At 31.9% G+C, this 19,356-nt stretch overlaps 2 protein-coding genes across 17 annotated transcripts in view; one reads left to right on the top strand and one right to left on the bottom strand.

Annotated features, from left to right (window-relative positions):
• Positions 1 to 19,356, top strand: part of LOC100863033 (KH domain-containing, RNA-binding, signal transduction-associated protein 2) — a 92,430-nt gene that overhangs the window by 3,661 nt on the left and 69,413 nt on the right. For 4 of the 14 annotated variants that reach the window (XM_086915080.1, XM_012492321.3, XM_086915079.1 and 1 more), the window contains exon 8: positions 278 to 2,443. In XM_086915080.1, the coding sequence (XP_086771206.1) occupies positions 278 to 378 (101 nt within the window). In that variant the 3' untranslated portion in view covers positions 379 to 2,443. Of the gene's footprint in view, positions 1 to 277; positions 2,444 to 2,556; positions 3,552 to 19,356 lie in introns of those variants that run through there. The other 10 variants (XR_015294407.1, XR_015294405.1, XR_004225693.2 and 7 more) reach the window with 7 other exon arrangements.
• TfAP-2 (transcription factor AP-2) overlaps positions 6,277 to 19,356 on the bottom strand; it is an 85,196-nt gene continuing 72,116 nt past the window's right edge. For 2 of the 3 annotated variants that reach the window (XM_003697731.4, XM_012492313.3), the window contains exons 6-9: positions 17,226 to 17,344; positions 8,998 to 9,139; positions 8,708 to 8,879; positions 8,205 to 8,488 (exon numbers count right to left, since the gene is read on the bottom strand). In XM_003697731.4, coding sequence (XP_003697779.1) covers positions 8,351 to 8,488; positions 8,708 to 8,879; positions 8,998 to 9,139; positions 17,226 to 17,344 — 571 coding nt within the window. In that variant the 3' untranslated portion in view covers positions 8,205 to 8,350. Of the gene's footprint in view, positions 8,489 to 8,707; positions 8,880 to 8,997; positions 9,140 to 17,225; positions 17,345 to 19,356 lie in introns of all 3 variants that reach the window. The other variant, XM_012492312.3, reaches the window with a different exon arrangement.

The following is a 19,356-nucleotide window of genomic DNA, read 5'->3' as shown; positions in this document are numbered from 1 at the left end:
AATTTAAAGATTTCCCTATAATATCCTATACTAAATAAACATGGAATGGCTTTGCATAATAACGTGTGATATTAGCTGAATCATTTATCAATTCTGATAATTGACAATTCTTCGCAATAATTTTCTTCTTAAAACTTTATAAATAATATAACGCTCTCGCTTCGTGTAGCATATACTTAGGAAACTATCCGATTAATATTTTATATATATACTATATCGTGGTGGTGCACTAATTTAATAAAAATAATGCAAATGAATAACTCCATAAAATTCGCAGAGGAATCATCGAGCCGCGCATGGAAATCGTACAAGACGACAACGACATCGGGCTCAAGCTCGCGCTACCGCAACGCCCCGTATTCACGACCTTCCAAGTAAAAATCCACATAAAAAAAAATCATCCAAATATTTTCTTAATTTTTATCACATCCAAACAATTCCTGCATTATAAAGCGAAACAACGATCTTTCCTTTTTCTAACTTTATTGTTTTTCATAGTCCTAAACTGTTGACATATAATTTTCGTAACAAATAATGACTTATGATGCCAGAGATGTCAAAACCTATATAAAAAAAAACTAAAATCATTTTTTAAATGAAATCAGACGCAAGAAGTGATTGAGGTAAATGATATTATGATTTTTTATCATATAGTAATGATAAAACAGAACAGATATAACGTAACTGCCATTACAAATTCGATTCCTCGAAGTTTTGCTTAAAAGAAAACTTCCGATTGACCGGTATTTTTTTTTTTTTTTTGGAATGAGATTCTCGTTATCCTCAATGAAAGATACTTTGACGCTTGCAGATTTTTTGCTTGTTCTTTTTATTTCCATTGTATATAATTTTCTGAGTCAATGGTGTAAAGAAGCTAATGTAATTTTTAATCAATTACTTGTAGCTATTGAATAAACACCAAGATATGTAATGAAAACTTTAATCAAAGCGTTTCCGCGATTTCGATAGAGTTTATATCTCGAATGTTCGCATGTAATATTAACCTCGTTATAGAAATTCTGAATTGATTTACATCGTAATTTTTGTTTTTTTATGAAAGTATTAGAAAAAGAGATAAAAACATACGTTCCTTCAAATCCTTTCCCCTCCTGAAAAAAAAATGTCACGTCAGAGTGGAAGGCTAGAGGACCAAGAGGATCAGTGGAACGAGACAAGTAAAATTCTTAAATAAAAATAAAAAAAAAAAAAAAAAGCGTCAGAGCTGTGTTACATTTTTCTAGAAATCAAATTTATCTTTTTTTATATCGATTCATCGATACGCGAAATCTTAATTTTTTTTTCTTTTTTTTTTTAAATAGATAATTGCATATAATAAAGTCAATACGAAACTACGTACTATGTACGTAAATGAAAGATTTGTAAATATCTTTGAGAATTTTTAACTTTTATATATATATATATTTTTTTTTTCTTTTTTATTTCATTTTTCCTTTAGATAGATATCTATTCTTTGGTTTTAATATGTCAAGTTTTCTAAACATTGAAAAATACATAGCTCAGACAGTCGTGTGCGTTATAATAAATTAGTAATATGTATCTAAAATAGAAAATAAAATATTGTAAATGACATCTAATGGCAGATGATCACATATAAATTAATATTAAATAAGTTGCATATAGTGATGCGAATTATATCGTAATTCATTTAATATTAATATGTATAGTATTTACGTGAATAAAAAAAACAGAATAATAATAAAAATAACGTGTTGAGAATTTAAAACATAAATAAATGTTAAAGAATACGTGTATAGTAACATGTGCAGAATATGTGAAGTGAAAAATCGTACAGCTTATAAAGATTCAGTAGCTATAACATTATATTAAAAAAAGGAGAAAGAAAATTGTAATCTTAAGATCATATAATATAAGAATACAAAAAAAAATAAAATAAATTGTCCATAACTTATAAACATTTTTCCGTTTTTAAAATAATTATCTGTTTTCTGCTATACATTTACATATGTATGTAATTTTCTTAAACTGAAATAAATAAGAAATATAATAGCGCTATATAATAAGCATTTGAAAAACTTTAAATCAAAATCCTAATCAATAGCATTATAATATGGACGAAAATAATGAAATGTTTTTAGACCTAATACGTAATATTAATATATTCAGAAATTCGCAAAAATATCTATTCATCGATATACTAGTAATTTTTATTTAATGTGTTTGTTTTAAACCAACCATGGAATGTTAATTAATGTTAAGAAATCTTGTCAAAAGAATATAATAAACTACATTTAATTTTCCTTAAATGTTTGAATGTGTCTTAATTACGTTAATATAAGCAATAATAAAACTTAAAATTATTATATTTTGCTAAACATTAAACACGTGTTAATGTGTATTAAACTTAATAAGTTTGCAAATTATTTACAGTTTTATTAATAATAAATTTGTGAGAAATACAGAATAACAGTGTTAATCTATTATTACACATATTTTTAATTTAATATGATTGAAGTTTCGTTTTAAAATATTTAAAACATTTACTTCTAACATATTTTTTTCATGTATCCTTCTTAGGTGTATAGAGGAATACAGAAGATTGTGTGGGAACACGTTTTCATGGATTGAAATATTTTAATCTCCTATTTCTCTATTCAGCGGAGTTTGAAGTGCCTTGAAATCATGTGAGTATAATTTCATTATTATGAAATAACTTTACTTTATTAGTTTTAAAAATATTTTATCACATGAAGAAGATATGTATATAATGTAGCTTTACATTTATAAAAATTTATTAATTTTATTTATTCATATATGTTATTTCAGGTATATTAGATTAGAGCTTTTGCTTTTTGTTTTTGGAAATTGCATTAATCATTTATCATAAAGCATAGATAAAACAGTTTTAATTAATTAGTGATAAAAGTATCAAATTTTGATTTGCATGTTTAATTTAATTTGCTCCCTTTGTTAGTTATGCTAAAATCTATGAGATAGTAAGACTTTTTTTCAGGCAATGGGATGTACAGACTATGCACAATTATAATTACATCAGTTGAAGAAATAATGAAGAACTTAAACAGTGTAACTATTAAACAGTGACTGGTATGGTAAAATACAAGATATATATTTTAAATATCCTCAAAATTCAATGTCGGTTCACAATTCTTCCAATGCAATAGACAGAATTTTCAAAAATATTTATTCTGTGTATTTTTGTGATTTTACAAACTGTTAGAAAATAGAATTAAAAATTATAATTAATGATAAAAAAATAGTTTACAAAATATCCATGGAAATTTTATTAAATTTTTCAATTAGATTTAATTGATGTCAATAAAATATAATCTTACTCATTTTGATCTAATTTAAACTTTTTACGGTAATATATAAATAACTTAATATTTAAGTCGTTTAAACTTTCGAATAAGATAAAGATCTTCATTTCATTTCTATAATATTTTAGAAGTATAAATTTAACTTCTCATTTTATAACATAACAGTATAAATGTATATTATACGGACATGTACGCATCCGTTATCTAGAATAAAAAGATTCAATTTAAAATAAATATTGAAAATAAGGATGGAGTGAATATTAATTTTTATTTTTTGTGAAAAGTGACAAAAATAATAAGGTTATTATTTCAATTTATATTTGAATTTTCCGCGCAATGTATGAAATTATAATTTTTTTCGGCAGATGGCGCAAGTTGCAGTTCGCTACCAAAATGGCGTCTGTAAACGCGGTGTGTACGAAGTAAATTGAAATATTTATCCTGTTTTCTGTGTAAACGGTTTTAATTAATATTTAAGAATAGTTTAAAAGTATCTAGAAAGTAAGTGGAGATAAAGTGTAAATTTTTATTGTGTATCAAGATGATTAGCGAAGTGAGAATAACGTTTAACTTGCATGGTTTGGCGCGCTCCATCCATACCACAGCTATAGGTATGTACTATTTGAAATCGATATATTGATATTTGAAGATTATTAGAAACATATATTGTACATTTGAATTTTCATATTTTTGTGTTAATATTTTTGAAATAAATTATTACAAAATGAAAACTTTTGAACGATCTTCATATTTTACATTGACAAGTAATTTATTATTTATTATTATACTTTGATATTTTGAGCTTAACGTTCGAATTAGTTTTCATTTCAATGATTTTTACAATTTTATATAACAGATTTTTTATTTCTTTTCTTAATATCATATTATTTTATCGACTTAGAATTATTAAATACTTTACTTTTTTTACAAAAACAAAATAATTGTTCAGTTTTATTTTTTTTAAATAGATAAAATATTTTGTAATTTTTTAAAAATTCATTACCACAAATTCTTGTCTTAAGGCGTTAAATCCTTAAAGCTCACTTTAAATGATTAAATAGGATTATACTGAACATAAATGTATAAATTGCTTAGAAACAATATTCTTATTTATTTATCACACACCAATATACAAAAATGAACTGTATAATCAATATCAGAATATAATATACTACGAAATTCAAATATATTTAATAAAGATATATCTGAGTATCTTACAAGATTAGAATGATGCTTCAACTTCGAACAAAAATGGTCTACAACATTCTTTGCAGTTGGCACAGAAATTCTGGTAGAAAAACGTTTTTCTACGGTCGCTCTAAGGATTATAAATAAGTATTAATTTACGGGACCTTACGTTCTAACAAGTCGCCTAAGTATTCGTGAATGAAAATAAGGGGATCCAAGGATTTTCCTCTGACTTTTTTCTCTAACTTTTTACCGTCTCTTTTTATTTTCATTTTCTAACTAAACTCACGGCGTTGGTCTCGATACTCGGGGAAAAATGTTTTTTCCTATTTTTCCATAGCTTTTTTTTCTGCTTCTTAATTTTCTTTTCTTTTCTTTTTTTTTCTCTCATTGAAGAAAATTGCGGTCAAAGTAGCACGCAACGTCGTAAGGGGAAAAAAAATGACGTATTCGTCATTTGTTGGAAATAAAATTTATCGACGCGATAAAAATCTGATAACTATTCGTAACTAGCGTTTGGTTGGTTCGAATAAAGTTCGATGGTGCGCGTCTCCGGTAAACGAAAGGTCTGGTGTGTGGCGCCATCTACAACCGCGCTAGTACCTATGAAAAAACATGGAATGATAATAGTAATTTTAGTGTCTTTTTTTTTTTTTTCTCTCGTTTTTTCCCTCCTTTCGTTCTTGCCTTGTTCGGTTTATGCCTTAGTAATATTACGATTATATCACAAGAAAGATTCAAATACTCTGTACATAATATCCCGGAACGCGAGACGTTCGATCAGGTTTCTTAATCTTACATTTACATACGCCTAAGATTTAATTACAAAGTTAGATATGTCTCAGGTTCACCTGGTATTGTACTTCAACGCAATTTCTCGTGCTTCCACTCTGAGTTTGTTCTCCCTATCTTTTTCCCCTCCTTACACGAAACTTTTCGAGTAACCTCAAAAATAACCATTGATCGAGATCGTTTCCTCCTTCTCTCGCGATTATATTTTCTTTCGTTTTGTTTCTCACGAAACAAAAGTTCGATACGTCTATTCTCTAAAATTCGAACGATGTTCGCTCGATATTAGATATTTTCGGCTACTCGCTTCTAATCGTCAGAATATAGATCTTACATTTCTAAACTCGATATCGTTAATTGGCACATCTCAAATGGCAACTTTCGTATTGGCACGATGAAAATGATCCTTAGAGTTTTTGCCTTCTTTTTCTTTTTTTTCTTTTTCTTTTTCTTTTTTTTTTTTTTCTCTTTTTCTCAATTTGTTGACACCGATGAACGCACACACGCTGTATGTGAACAAAATTTTTAGAGAAATAGTAACAAGGAGCAAAATATGTAATTAAAAATTACCTATTTTGTCGTTAAACTCGCTCTCGACGCTTAAATTTTTGAGATTAACAATTAGATGAATCCATATAACGTATTAATAATCGGCAATTAGCACGAACGAATATAACACAATCGACGTTGTTCAATAACGATTTCGAAGTTACATATGTCACTCGTTTGTTCGACCTATCCGTCATATACCGTGATATTATATTGAATTTATGCTACAAATCTATGAAACATTACATTACACGAAACGGATCAATCGAGCGTAATAACAAAGCATCGAAATATTGTCCAAGAATTGCAACTTTAAGCAGAACGGTGTGATCATAAAATATTCTCGATTGAAATCATTGTTCAAATGATCGAATCGCTAATAGAAAGTGCTTGGAGAGAGTAATTCGCACGGTGTGTCGTCAACTATTCCAGCTATTCGAGAAGAAAATCTTTTTATTACGCGTGGATGAATCGTGAATCGAAACTCGAGCATATAGAAAACTATTACGTATCGTAAATTCGCTAATTTCCTACCACGAAATCGTTCGAAAACTCGCGTGTCGCCGTGATGAATATAACAATCGATCATTGTGATGAACAAACAATTATTGCAATCATCGTTCATCGTCCTTCGTTATTTTGATTTAAATAAAACTTGCTCGGCTACTAATAGATAAAGATTCTAAAATTAATTTTTTTTTTTTTTTTTTTTTTTTTTTTTTTTAAGCCTCGGACGGCTGTTGCACGTGTGAATTCTCACTTCTTTTTTTTTTTTCTTTCTCGTTCGTTGCGACACGCTTTTTCTTTTTAATCTCGCACGATGCGATCGTATGCTCTTACATTCTCAATGGATAATCGATTCGCAGATATTCTAACGAGAGGACGAGAGAGATTAAAGGATATAATAATATAATATAGAACATGATTTCATGACCGAGTCCAATTAGAATCCGATTATGTTAAGTCGATATCTTTTGATGATAAAATCGTTAATCGTAAAATTATACTTTTTAAAAAACGAAAAAGATAACGTAATGTTTATTCACGCTTACGAGGAAACATGTAACTTCAAAGACGAAGCGAATATGAATATGGAACGATTGTTGTATACGTGCTCATATTTAAATGTTAAATTATTCCACGCGTGATGGACTCGGTCAATCCATAGGTGGTCCATAAGACGCAAGCGGATTTACAATCGTTGTAAAATCGTTAAATTATAAATCGTGCGCGATATAGAGAGCAATATATCACTATGCTGACAATATATAATGCTTACGTAACAGCGTCGTAATCGATACTACTGCGCGTCTGTGTGTCGGATGAGCTCGTTAATGAGCAAAGAGTAGCAGATGCTTGAGCAATATAATATAAATAGTCGAAAAAATTATTACGAAGAGAAAATAACATGTTGCTGTGAGAACTGTTGCCTTCTTCGTCGCTGTTACCTCTGTGCGCCCTCTCGATTATCGATCGATTCGCGAGTCACAAAAGAAGGGAGACAAAGATCAAGGCGTTCGACGAATATACGAAATATATCCTTCTCTCGTTAGATTTTCCAATTTCTTAGACAACGCGTATTCTACGAGTATATATATCGTGAAATTTGTAAAAATCGTGGTAAAATCGATTGCACAAACGTTTGGACTGTATCACTAAAAAAGACATATCACAAGTAATATGATACGCGCGTAAATATTTCATTTTTCTCGAAACGATCGCGCGTGATAGAAAAAAAGTGAGCGGGGAAGACGCGAATGAAAGTTTTCGATCTTTTATTACACCACGACGATCCCGTCGAATCGATCGATACGTTGCTTCTTCTCCTTCGGCACAGGCGCGTTTTCAAACTGAATCGAAACAGGCAGTGGAAAGAACAAACCGATAACAACAGTCACTCTTAATCGAGCACATTCTCGTTGTTGATCGCGCGTAACCGCGAATCGTTGGAAACGTGTGGTTTCTTCGAAACGATACACGTACGTAATACCTTGACTTGTGTCCTCGTCCTCGAACCAAGAGGGAACGAAGCATAGCAATATCTCGTTTATTATCCCATTGCCGATCGTTTCGAGGCTTGTCGAGCGAGGCTCACCACGAGGCTCTCGTTCGTTTTAATCGACTAACAGAGATTGCACATTTCTCCTGACTTCTTCGTCATTCGTTTACCTAGTAGAACACTTTCGACCAGCCAACCTCAGCGAACACGGATATCCGCGAGCACGTAGGCCTCGAGAGAACAGAACAGAGATTCTCTTCCTCTTCTTCTCGTTTCTCTACATCTTCTCCCCACTTTCTTTCTTTTTTCTCGTTTTCTTTCTTCTTTTTTTCTTTTGATTATTACAACGGAGCTCGTGGGTGGACATACGTGTCGTCTCAGTGGTCCATCAGAAGAAGCTGTTCGCGATTAGGATAGAAAAAAAAGAAAAGCTCGCGAAAGCTCAGTTGTACGGCCAGGAGTGCCTAATTGAAGTGACCACGTTGGAGGTAGGCGGGTCATCTGGGCGTCACTTCTTCATGTCGTTCATCAACGTGCCGTCCTTGCTCTTGTTCGTGTCGAGGCTCGACTGTTGACTACTTGTCACGCCGCTTCCGTTCCCCGGATACATCTTCTCCAGATGATTCAGGGACTCGCTTAGGAACTTCTGTAACGAATAATTTTGAATTAATCGGCACGTGGAGGAGTCGATATTATTTACTGTCCTAGCAATGATTCTCAACCTGTGGATCGTGATAATTGCAAACGAGGAAAAGTTAGAAAATCGATTACTATTTTTAGTGAGCGAAATCTTTTGAAAAAAAACCTATAGTATCGTTCTATTGGAAAATTTTTATTTCAAGTTTAGAAATATAGAGGGCAGTACCTGTATTGCCGTAAGAGCGGCTACGATTGCAGGGCTTCCGAATCCGTGTGATATGAGAGAGAAATGTGTCAGGTGTCTCTGTATGCTTGGATCGAGGATGTGTTGCGGCCGTGTGTTGCAAAGTGGCGATCTGTCTTGATTCAAAAGATCCATCAGCTCTTTGGTGATTTGTCTGGAACAGGAGATCTCGAATTTTAAATCTGAATCTGAACTTCGATTACAAACCCAATATGTATATATATATATTCGGATTATCTCTCGCCATTGTCCACGAGGAAATAAATTCTTACTTGGTGGCATGAAGAAGTTCTTTTCTCCTGTAGGAATCTTGCGGTTCGCAATGCTGCCGGCTGAGGTATTCGGCAACTTGTTTCGCAGGGAATTCGGTTTCGCATACGTAGCCGAAATCTCTGGCAAGGTGAATGGCTTCTCCTGCAAGAAGAAAGAAAGAAAAAAGAATAAGATAAACTTGTTATGGGATGGAACTTCAATTACGCAACTCATGGAAATGCGCGAATTTTTTTTTTTACCGTTTACGATTCAATGGAACGAGAATAATATAAATTCGAAATTCGTATACAAATTTTTCTATCTTTTTTCCGTCCATCAAAATTATCTCGTACTCTCTTTATGCACTTCTCTCATTTTATGGATTATTTCGAACACTCTAGATATCTTACGTAAAACGAGCCGAAAGTTAATATATTGTTAATTGATCGGGAAGATTTACATCGTCGCCATTTTTCAATTCATCCTCGACCGTAGAAATTACATCCCTTCAATTCCATTTCTTATTGCATATCTTATTCTCAAATCAAATTTTTATTTTTACCTCACAAAATAACAAGATTCTGGTTAATATGAAAGTATGAATTCGTCGAATTGAAAAATTAACGCTTAGAAAGATCGACAGATTCCCTTCTCTGATTAAAACGAACCTTGGCCATTTCGCGCGTGCCAGTCACAAGATTGTTCTCTCTCTCTCCGGAGGAACTAATTTACGATAATGAAACAGCATACGTGCTTTCTCTCGAGCACGTGGTCCGTTTCTCCCCCTTTCGGAACAATTCCCTTCATCCGTCACCATTTCTCTCTTACTCCCGCTGCCTCTGTCCCCTGCACCCCTTTCTCCCCCTTTAGATGATGGCAGGTAATTAGGTACCTACAAGCAAGGGTCTCGTGCAAGATGGAAGCGAGCCCGCTGGGCGCTATTATCGACAACCGAGCAAAACCACCCGCAGGCCTGCCGGGTTTCGTCCTTACGAGATCGAGAACACGGCCATCCGCGGCTAACGAATTATCCAATTTCGCGGGCTCAACCGTTTCTTCCTTTTCACGCGGGTGAAAAGTATGCAAAATTATCCTGATCGATAATTGCCCCCTTTTTTTAAAAAGCTTTTGGAATGTATTTGGAATTTTCAATTTGATTCATCAGGAAGATGAGATGTTTTATTTTAATATTTTTAAGTTTCTAAGTTCAAAAATTGGAAACTCTGCTTTCGATAGTTTAAATTATTTCTTCGATTGCATTGCTGCTTTGTGACCAGCTATCGCTGGTATCTCGTAGTTCAATACAATGTTATATAATGTAAATTGTATAGGAGAAATTATTATTTAACGGTTATGCCAGAAGAAGCATTAGTTTAAGAATGTTGCAATATATTTCCATTCCGATGTTTAGGTGTAAATTGCAGCTGCGCGAATTGCTCGAAACAAACGAATCGAAAATCTTGCAAAACTGTTTCACAATCGATAGTAATTCACGTAATCAAGATACTTTTTGCGTCTCGATATCAGTGACACGTAATTTCTCAAATTGCATTTCTCTCCTCATCGATCGTTGCCAAATTCAAAAGAAAAGCTTCCTCTTCTCTTTCTTTTTTAAAATGAAAAAAAAAAAAGGAATATCAGCAATAAATGCTTTTTGCGTATCGTTGCAATAAAACTTTCCAAACCAATAAGAAATAATAAAACACCTAAAACAACACAGAGAAAAAAGAATCTCTCATCGTAAACTCCATTGTCAACATTTACAACTCCTTTTCAATATAACCATCTTTTCTAATTTCTTATAAATCCACGGAAGTTGGATAGTTTTTGTATTTAAAACAAAACCATCGAGCTTGAAATATAATTAATGTTTCCGCATATATATATATATAGAAAATTTTTATATACGGTTTTCCCTCGGGAATCCGATAAAAGCGATGAAATATCCCCCTCATTGTCGATAGTCACCGTGTAAAAGCTAGTTTACAACTATGTACAAGCCGTGTAAACTCGAAAGGATCGTAGCGAGGCCGAGAATTAAACGCGTGTCACCAACACCGACTATCGACGATCTAATCGTGAACGCAAGTCGCGCCAGTTTCTGCACGATGCACGTACAAAGTGCAACAGGTCGTTCCAACTAGCTTTTAGTACCGTCCACGATGTACTGCTGCACGGCTGTTGATTTGCATACGAGCTCGTACCGTGCCGCGTGTTTCATAACTTCTTTTAATTTCCTTTTAACTCGAATTGATATTTCTGTCACGTCTCGTAGCCGAGATGCGCGAGTTTCACGTATACACGTTGCGCGCACGTTGGATTAGTCCATCGGGATATCGTTAAGAGAGACGTTAAGATCGTTTCTTTTTATGGGACACGGTAATAGAAAAAGATTTTTCTTATGAAAATCTTTCATACGAGTTGCCCTTTGATCTGTCGTGTCTTTTTAATTGGAGGTATTTCCTTGTTGCGAGGCGTGTTGTTATTGCTAGGTTTAGATCACAAGATTGCAGATATGTAACGATTGTACGTAATTGTTGATTCGATATTTTAGAGAAAATATCGCACAGTTTTTTTTTTTAGAAATCTCTATGTTATCTATGTTGAATTTATTGTACGTTGCTTTCTTACAATTTAGATATAAATTATAATTCGTTACATTTGAAATCGATATACTTTTTGTATGAAATTAATTTGTCAATGGTCTTAATGTTCAATTATTGCTCGATTATTAATGCAATACTTGTCCTCGAGATCGTCGATTTTGAATATTTAATAATTGCATTTTCGAACGGACGAAATATTTCTAGAGGAAATAAAGATAAAATATTTCTCTGCATATTCTCTTTACTTTGAATTATTACCTTAATTTCTACTTCAATTATACTCCATTTAATCCGGAAGCATCTTAGAAAAATCTTGATTAGCTTTTAAAATGACGATCGATATCTATATTTTTCATTACTGTATCGCGTTGATTTTTCGATTGGACGAATGACGTATGAACGTATAGTAAAGTCATCAAGCGAAAAAAATAATCGTTAATTCACGAGTCACGTTGCTGATTCGTTCTCTCGTGTATCCACGTGTACCAATCTGCAATTCGCATCTGCAATCACCTTCGACCAATCTGTGGTCCTCATCTGCATTGCATTGAGTTGTCTCGTTGCACGTCTTTATCATAGATTATCATTACGATAGGTTGTTCTCTTTTGAAACATTGGATATTTTTCAACCGATTGGTAACAGATAATATAGAAGACAGTTTTTAACGATTAATATGGTTACTTAATATATTTTTATGCGTATCGATAACGCATTATTGTTGATCGAATTTTTCCTTCTTTTTTTTTTTTTTTACATCGATAAATAATTTTCTGACGTGTGTGTGGTCGACGATGTGTTTTGAAGGAAATAACATAGTGATGATATCACCAATTTTTTAAAATTAAAATGGTCAAATTGTACATTATACAATATCTATTTGTAAAACAGAGAATAATTAAGAAATTTAAATTTAGATAGATAGGATAGAATATTAAATTGTGGATGGAAAAAAATTTCTTACCATTCATAAATGATATTTGTAAGATGTTGCTGTGTTCTAATAAAAACATTAGTTTCTTATTTATTATTTATTAAATTCTTCTAGAATCAAGAAAGAAACAATCGAATACGAACTGTTTACCTACTTAAGAAAAATTTCGAACGTAATCGCAAATCGTTACTTCCCCATATTTATATACATTTAAACACGTCGTTTCTTCGTTAAATTGCATAATTATCTCATTCTGTTTTTTTTTTTGCTCGTCCTGAATTTTTACGATGGCGATGTCGAGGAACGGTAAACGGTGTCGATAGTGGCATTCGATGGATGTTCGTATAATCGATAAGTCTACCCTGGATGATCAATCTTTGATACAGCGACCGCAAATTATGCTCGGCTGTAATGTGTCTCGATAATCGAAATCTGGGGAAGGATTTCGGGGGGACCCTCTTCCGTGTACCTCGAGACACCGGTGTTCAGATAGCTTTGAGTATGCTTGCGGTTTCACCGGTGTGTCGAAACCCACCCGATTGCGATCGATACACAGAAAGTATGTAGACGCGTCGATGTGTATATACACGGTGTTCTGATTTCATATTTATACCGTCGGTCATATGGTAACATGGTAATGAGTCGTATTTTTTTATCCTTCGTATTTCTTCGTTAATGATTTTTTAATACCTCGTGGAACCGTTTAAAGCGAGGAATTGAGGAGTTTGTGCTGTAAAAAAAAAAAAAAAAAAAGAAAAAAGGAAAAATGCTATAAATTTTAAATTTTACTCGAACATTAGTAAAAAAAGATTTGAGATTTGTAAAATTATGAGAAATGGATTTATAAAATCGATCGTTCGATTCAAAGATCGATATGGATCGATGGAATTAAAAATTATTCGAGATTATGAAATAACGAATAACGTTAGATTGTTCAATTATATTTATGTTTCGTGTGATTGTTCAATTATATTTATTATTATATTGCGAAATTGGCGAAAATAAAAATGTTGGAATTTATCGTAAGAAATCGTGATGAGTAAGGTGAGAGACAAGAGCAGAAACGAGCTTTCGTCATGCGTACACAACCGAGATTGCGTCACGCGTACGGCAACCAGACACGAATTTACGCATGAATCACGCACAGGTATACGTTAATCGTACACGGCCAAAGTATACCTATACACCTGGCGCGTTTACGTCCTCCTTCGAGAGGAGGTTCCCACACTTTCGCTGCACACCACCACCTCTTTCGACGGCTATCACCGTGTTGTACCTGCACGTATCTGTTAGACACACGTGGATATTTCGAAATATTATATCACTCGATGAATTTGACTTTCCTCGGCCACTAAAATTCTAAAATTTAACGAAAGTGTACGTGTGCGCGCGCATATCTCATTGTACTTCGAATATTCATATTTATATCCATGATGCACGAAATCGGATTTTCGTTGGCGAAATTCTTCATTCGATTTCGATCGATCGTTTGATCGATATTGTAAAACTTCACGCGTAATTTACTTTGTGTTATACGAACAAGTGAAATCGTGTTTCAGTAATTGTTTCATTAGGTAATCAAGAAAGTTGATGTTTCTTTTCTGGGAATCATCGATTCATCAGTTCAGGAATGAAAAGGGTTAAAAATGTTTTCCATATCTCCAAAATAGTAATAGCTTTTAAAAAATTGGTATTATTTAAAAAATCGTTTCTCAAAAAGTTATTTGTATCTAGACAAAGGTAATCTTGCAAACCGATAAATCGTGTATCATCGTTCCACCGCTGTACCGCAAATAGAAGAATAGAAATCGGTTCGAAATGATTAAAAGTCAATAACCAGATACGAAAATGCAACGAATCGATGCATCCAACATTCTGTCTCGACGATTCATGGACCGTGAAAGAGCCGAGGAGCGAATTCCAATTAACAAGTGGTATTCCTCCTCTCCTGCTACAAATCTGCACGGTTACGCAACACATAATTAGATTTTAGATTCAACCATACCGACTTCTATATATATATATACATATATGTATATATTTATTTATATCCAGTTATTCAAATAAGCATCGATAATTGCGAATATGATAGAGTGTTCCAACTAATATTTGTTGTGCTCGCTATTTCTTCTTATATTGTATGATCAAGAAAAGAAAGAAAGAAAGGAAATGTAGTAGACGAAGCATAAAACACGAAGCGGTCATCCGAATAGAATATCTTCGAGATTAACTTCCGTCTTCGAAATGCCATCGAGAAATGAAGATTCTAAATGTTCGTCGAAACTAGTTTGAAAACCTGTATGCCAGACGGTTAATTAGATTGGTGGACAGGATAGCTGGAGATATAGGTTTAGCCACTTCACAGAATTGATTCTATTTATGCGTTTATTAAGAAGTTACGCGTGTTCCTCCTTCTCTCTGTGCAACGAGATAACATCGTTGACAGTATGTTAAAACAAAGCTGAAATTTATTGTTCGAGTACATACAACTTGGCGAGTATTTGGCATTTTTTTGGAACGAGGGGCTTAGAGAAATGAAATGTTTTTCGTTGCGATCCAATTCGTTGGAGGGAATATTTCTTGCAAGAAATTGAATAATGAACGGGCTGATTTACATTGTGGGATAAATTACGAAGAAGAAGATGAATTTTATTAAAAGAAATCTTGATTTTTTTTTTAATCTTTATAATGGCATAATTATGAATGAAAGGGAAGATAAGTTTTATTAAGAAAGAATCTTGAATTTTTTTATTGGAAGCATGTAGAGTGAAATTTTCACAGAAGATTTGAAAAATTAGATTGGGATTAAATCTTACAATTAGATTTGCATATCGTTAATCAAACTCAGATTTCAAATCATGTATAAGAAATATTTCATTATTCATCGTAAGATGGAGTAACATTGATTACAGATGTTATTTCTTTTAATCTGAATTTCTTACTGGAAATATTTCACTATTCATCATTGATGAAATTTTCCTGGGAAATCGAACTATCGCATCATCAATTCCTAAATCTTAAATCATGTATTAGATATATTTCGTAGCTTGAAGTTTTTTCACAAAACTTAAAAAAAAAAAAAAAAAAACTTATAAAGATAATATCAAATTATCTTTATACAAATTAAAAGTTTCGTTTTATGAATTCTAAATACTTCATCGATTACCATAAAGTAACGAATATAATTCATCACAATATTCTTCCTAAAAAAGTGCTACGAAAAACTGATTTTCGTGTTATCGTGTTATCATCAATATTGGATGCAAACATTGCATTTAACTGAAATATTATAATCGTTAACTTAATGCTCGATAAAATTATTCTCATTCGCATTTCACGCATCTTAACAAGCATTACACTCCACGAATCTCGACGAACCGACTTATTAAAATATATTGTGACTATTATACACGCGTGCTGCGACCGTTCTTTCGCGATATGTCAGTGGCAGAAAGAAAGAAAAATCGAGTCGGTGTTTTATACCAGCCCATCGACCATAAATTATAATCAACGTCTGCACTAACACTCTAACAATTCGCCAGTTGAGTCATTAGAGGTTCGTCAGGGTGGATCGACCTTTATACGTTGAATCTCGTTATGCGAACGTGTGTTATTAAGAGCGTGGTTAATAGTGAATATCCTATAGGAATGGTTCTAATTAACTATCGTGTCTCGTATTGGTTGTTCGTGAGCATGCTTTGATTGTCATTAAAAAGTATTTAATGTCGCCTTGCTTATGCGAATAATTTCGTTGAAATAATTTCGATGATGTCTAAGAGATGATGATGATGATGATGATGGATCGAAGCATAATATCATCTACGATAATAATGATTATGATCGATAATAATGATAGATAGAGAACAGGAAACTTTTGATTTGTATTTTAAGAAATTCTTTTATTCATAATTTTTTTTTTTTTTTCGTTTTAGAAAATAGATAAATTTTAATTGAATACATGAATGAGTCATGTAATGGAGGATTAAAATTTAGATCGTTAGAATAGTTGGAATTGGGATAATTAATGTAGGAACGATTATATTTTTTAATACGCGATGAATTTTTTTTTAAATCAAATCGGATAGATTGGAAGGCAACTTATAAATTTTAAATGTTCGATTTTAAATTCAAGATATGTACATACTGCGTAATAGATATATATTTTTGCAATATGTATATTTCATTTCAACTTAAAAACTAATGTTAATTTTGTTAATTCATGCCCGGCAGTGCTTCCAATCGATTTAATCATATTGACATCGTAATATTGATATCAACATAATAATATGATAGCATAATCTTAAGCTATTGATCAATATTTACGTAAATGCAAATATTTTCTCGCCTTTGATCTAACGTACTGTATAATTCAAAATAGTTAAATAGTCAGATTCATATGTAGATTTTTTTACCTTTGCTCAATTTTTTAATATCCTCTGGCATAATAAATCATATTGAAGTTGTGACGAAAAAATACTTATAAGAAAGAAAGTATATGAATTAAATCAATAAATCTATCGATTTAAATGAAATTTAAAAATAATTTAGATGCAATTAATTTTATAATATTTTTTAATAATTTTAAATATGCATTTTAATAGTAACTCGTTCCATTATCGCGTATATGTAATGATATAAATTTTAATTCTTTCTAAAATTATTATCGTTGCGAAAAAAATATTATTATATGATATTTATCATACAACTTACCTTCCACTAAGGATGTTAAGAGCGTGACATTGGCAGCCTTCCTTCTTCCTGCTGGCAAATTCAGCCCAATTTTTTCCAATTTTTCCCTAAGCAGACGTCCGCCATTTTTGGATTTCGCTCTACAAAATATAAGAAAAAAAATGCGATCAATTATTTTTATTATAATAATATATAACACTTTTAATAAAAGAACATATAATTATTATAATTATATCAATATTTAAGGATACAAATATTCTTTTAGAAGATAAAACTTTTAAGATCAAAAGTTGAATAATATTTAAAAAATGTAGATATTGACGTAAGGATTAATATAATGATTCAAGAAATTGAATGCATTAAAAAAAAAAAAATAAAAAGGATGAATATGAACTATAAAATGAAGTTAAAATAATATCGAAGCAAATAATTTTGTCGTTTTTCATTTTCATGAAATAAAAACTCATTTATTACTCGATAGAATTCTGTCATCTCATAGAATACAAAAATGAAAAGATAAAATGTGTGTATTATACAGTAATAAATTTACAATGATAGAACAAAAAATGTACACGTGTATATTTTTTAAAAAACTTATAAAAAGTCAAATCATCATGTGTTATATATTCTAAAATACACGTTGCATTCAATCTGTTGATGCAAATTCATTGAAATGAAATTCTATTTTTCGGTTTCCTTTGTTCGCTTTGCGTTTAAATACGGTAACGCGCGCTTCAAATTAAGACTCGTTCTAGAGCGCAGAGATTACGAAACGGAATTGCCCCATTAATCATTTCTGATCTTTGAAGGAAGAGAAAAAAAATCGACTAGTAACCGAGGGAGGAAGGGAGACGGAGAGACGAGAAAATTAGCATAATCCGTACGCGTGTCATCCATCGACGATTGAGTAACTTTACGAGTCGATGGCTGACAAGATACTTTCAAAGGTGTTGCACGTGTTGCACAAAAGAATAAAATGTTCTACATATTATTGAATTCGAGATAAAAAATTAATCATCAGCTTATATTTTTACATTACTTTCACACATCAATTATACTATTATTGACATAAATTATTCTTTTTTGAATCTTCCTTCGTAGAAATTTTTGGAAATGATATTATTTCTCCATAGGAAATCATTAAACAGTTAATAATTTTGAAAAGATTATTCATTGGAATAATAATCTGAAGGTCGTTCTTCTTTTTTTTTTTTTTTTAAATTTCTTAACTTTGGAAATTAAAGTAATAAATTACCATGCAAATTCTTCGAAGATTCTCTTTCCCAAAATTAGAAATCTCTTTTAAAAGGTATAATGAATCTAAAATCTCTCGAAGACAAAATCAATGTCAAATATGGTTTCAACTTTCGACAAGATATACGATATATTACAATTCACGACTCTCATTCTAATCTCATTACACCTTATATATCTATATATTAAATATGTACATGTATAATCATATTACACAAAAATCTTTTGAAATTCTTGAACAACCCGAAATCGAATATTGAGATTGAATATTCATGCTAATAATATTCATTTGAGAAAAGAGTAAACATTTTTCGAGCGAATAGACCAAAACTCAAAAAATACTCAAAAAAAAAAAAAAAAAAAAAAAAAGAATGACAACGGAACTCGAAGAACATCCTAAATATTTCACAAGCTCTCGAGATTATTTCGCGGAAGATGGCCGAGAATTCGATAGCGCTTCTTAACACACCCTATTCATCCATCATTCGTGGACCGACATAACGGTAATACGTACTTATACACATATCGGCTACCTTTGTTCGTCTCGAGTAGCCGGTTCATCCGGTAATCTTTCGCTTCGCTCGGCAATTAATACACTTTACCGCTATGAGTTTTTAATATATCTGCCGAAAGGATCTACGCCTCCTCGTGATGCGGCCTCGTGATTCTTCCACGTAACATCATGGAGATGCTAAGCAAACACTTCGATGCTTTCTCCATTATAGATTATACGATATGGGAATAAAGTTTTTTTTTCTGTCGCTATATGATAGACGTATTAAATAAATAATTTTTATTCTTTATCATTATGATAATGTATATGAAGTGTTAATATATTGGGGCATATTTTTGGAGGATAAAAAGTTTTTGTTATTTATTAAGCTGTAAGCAATTGAAA

Source organism: Apis florea, unplaced genomic scaffold (assembly GCF_048593485.1).
Source record: "Apis florea isolate Af1SG1 unplaced genomic scaffold, ASM4859348v1 contig_3771_pilon, whole genome shotgun sequence".
NCBI classification, from domain to species: Eukaryota; Metazoa; Arthropoda; class Insecta; order Hymenoptera; family Apidae; genus Apis; species Apis florea.
The sequence above is the reverse complement of the archived record's forward strand: the minus strand, read 5'-3'. Positions and strand labels throughout refer to the sequence as shown.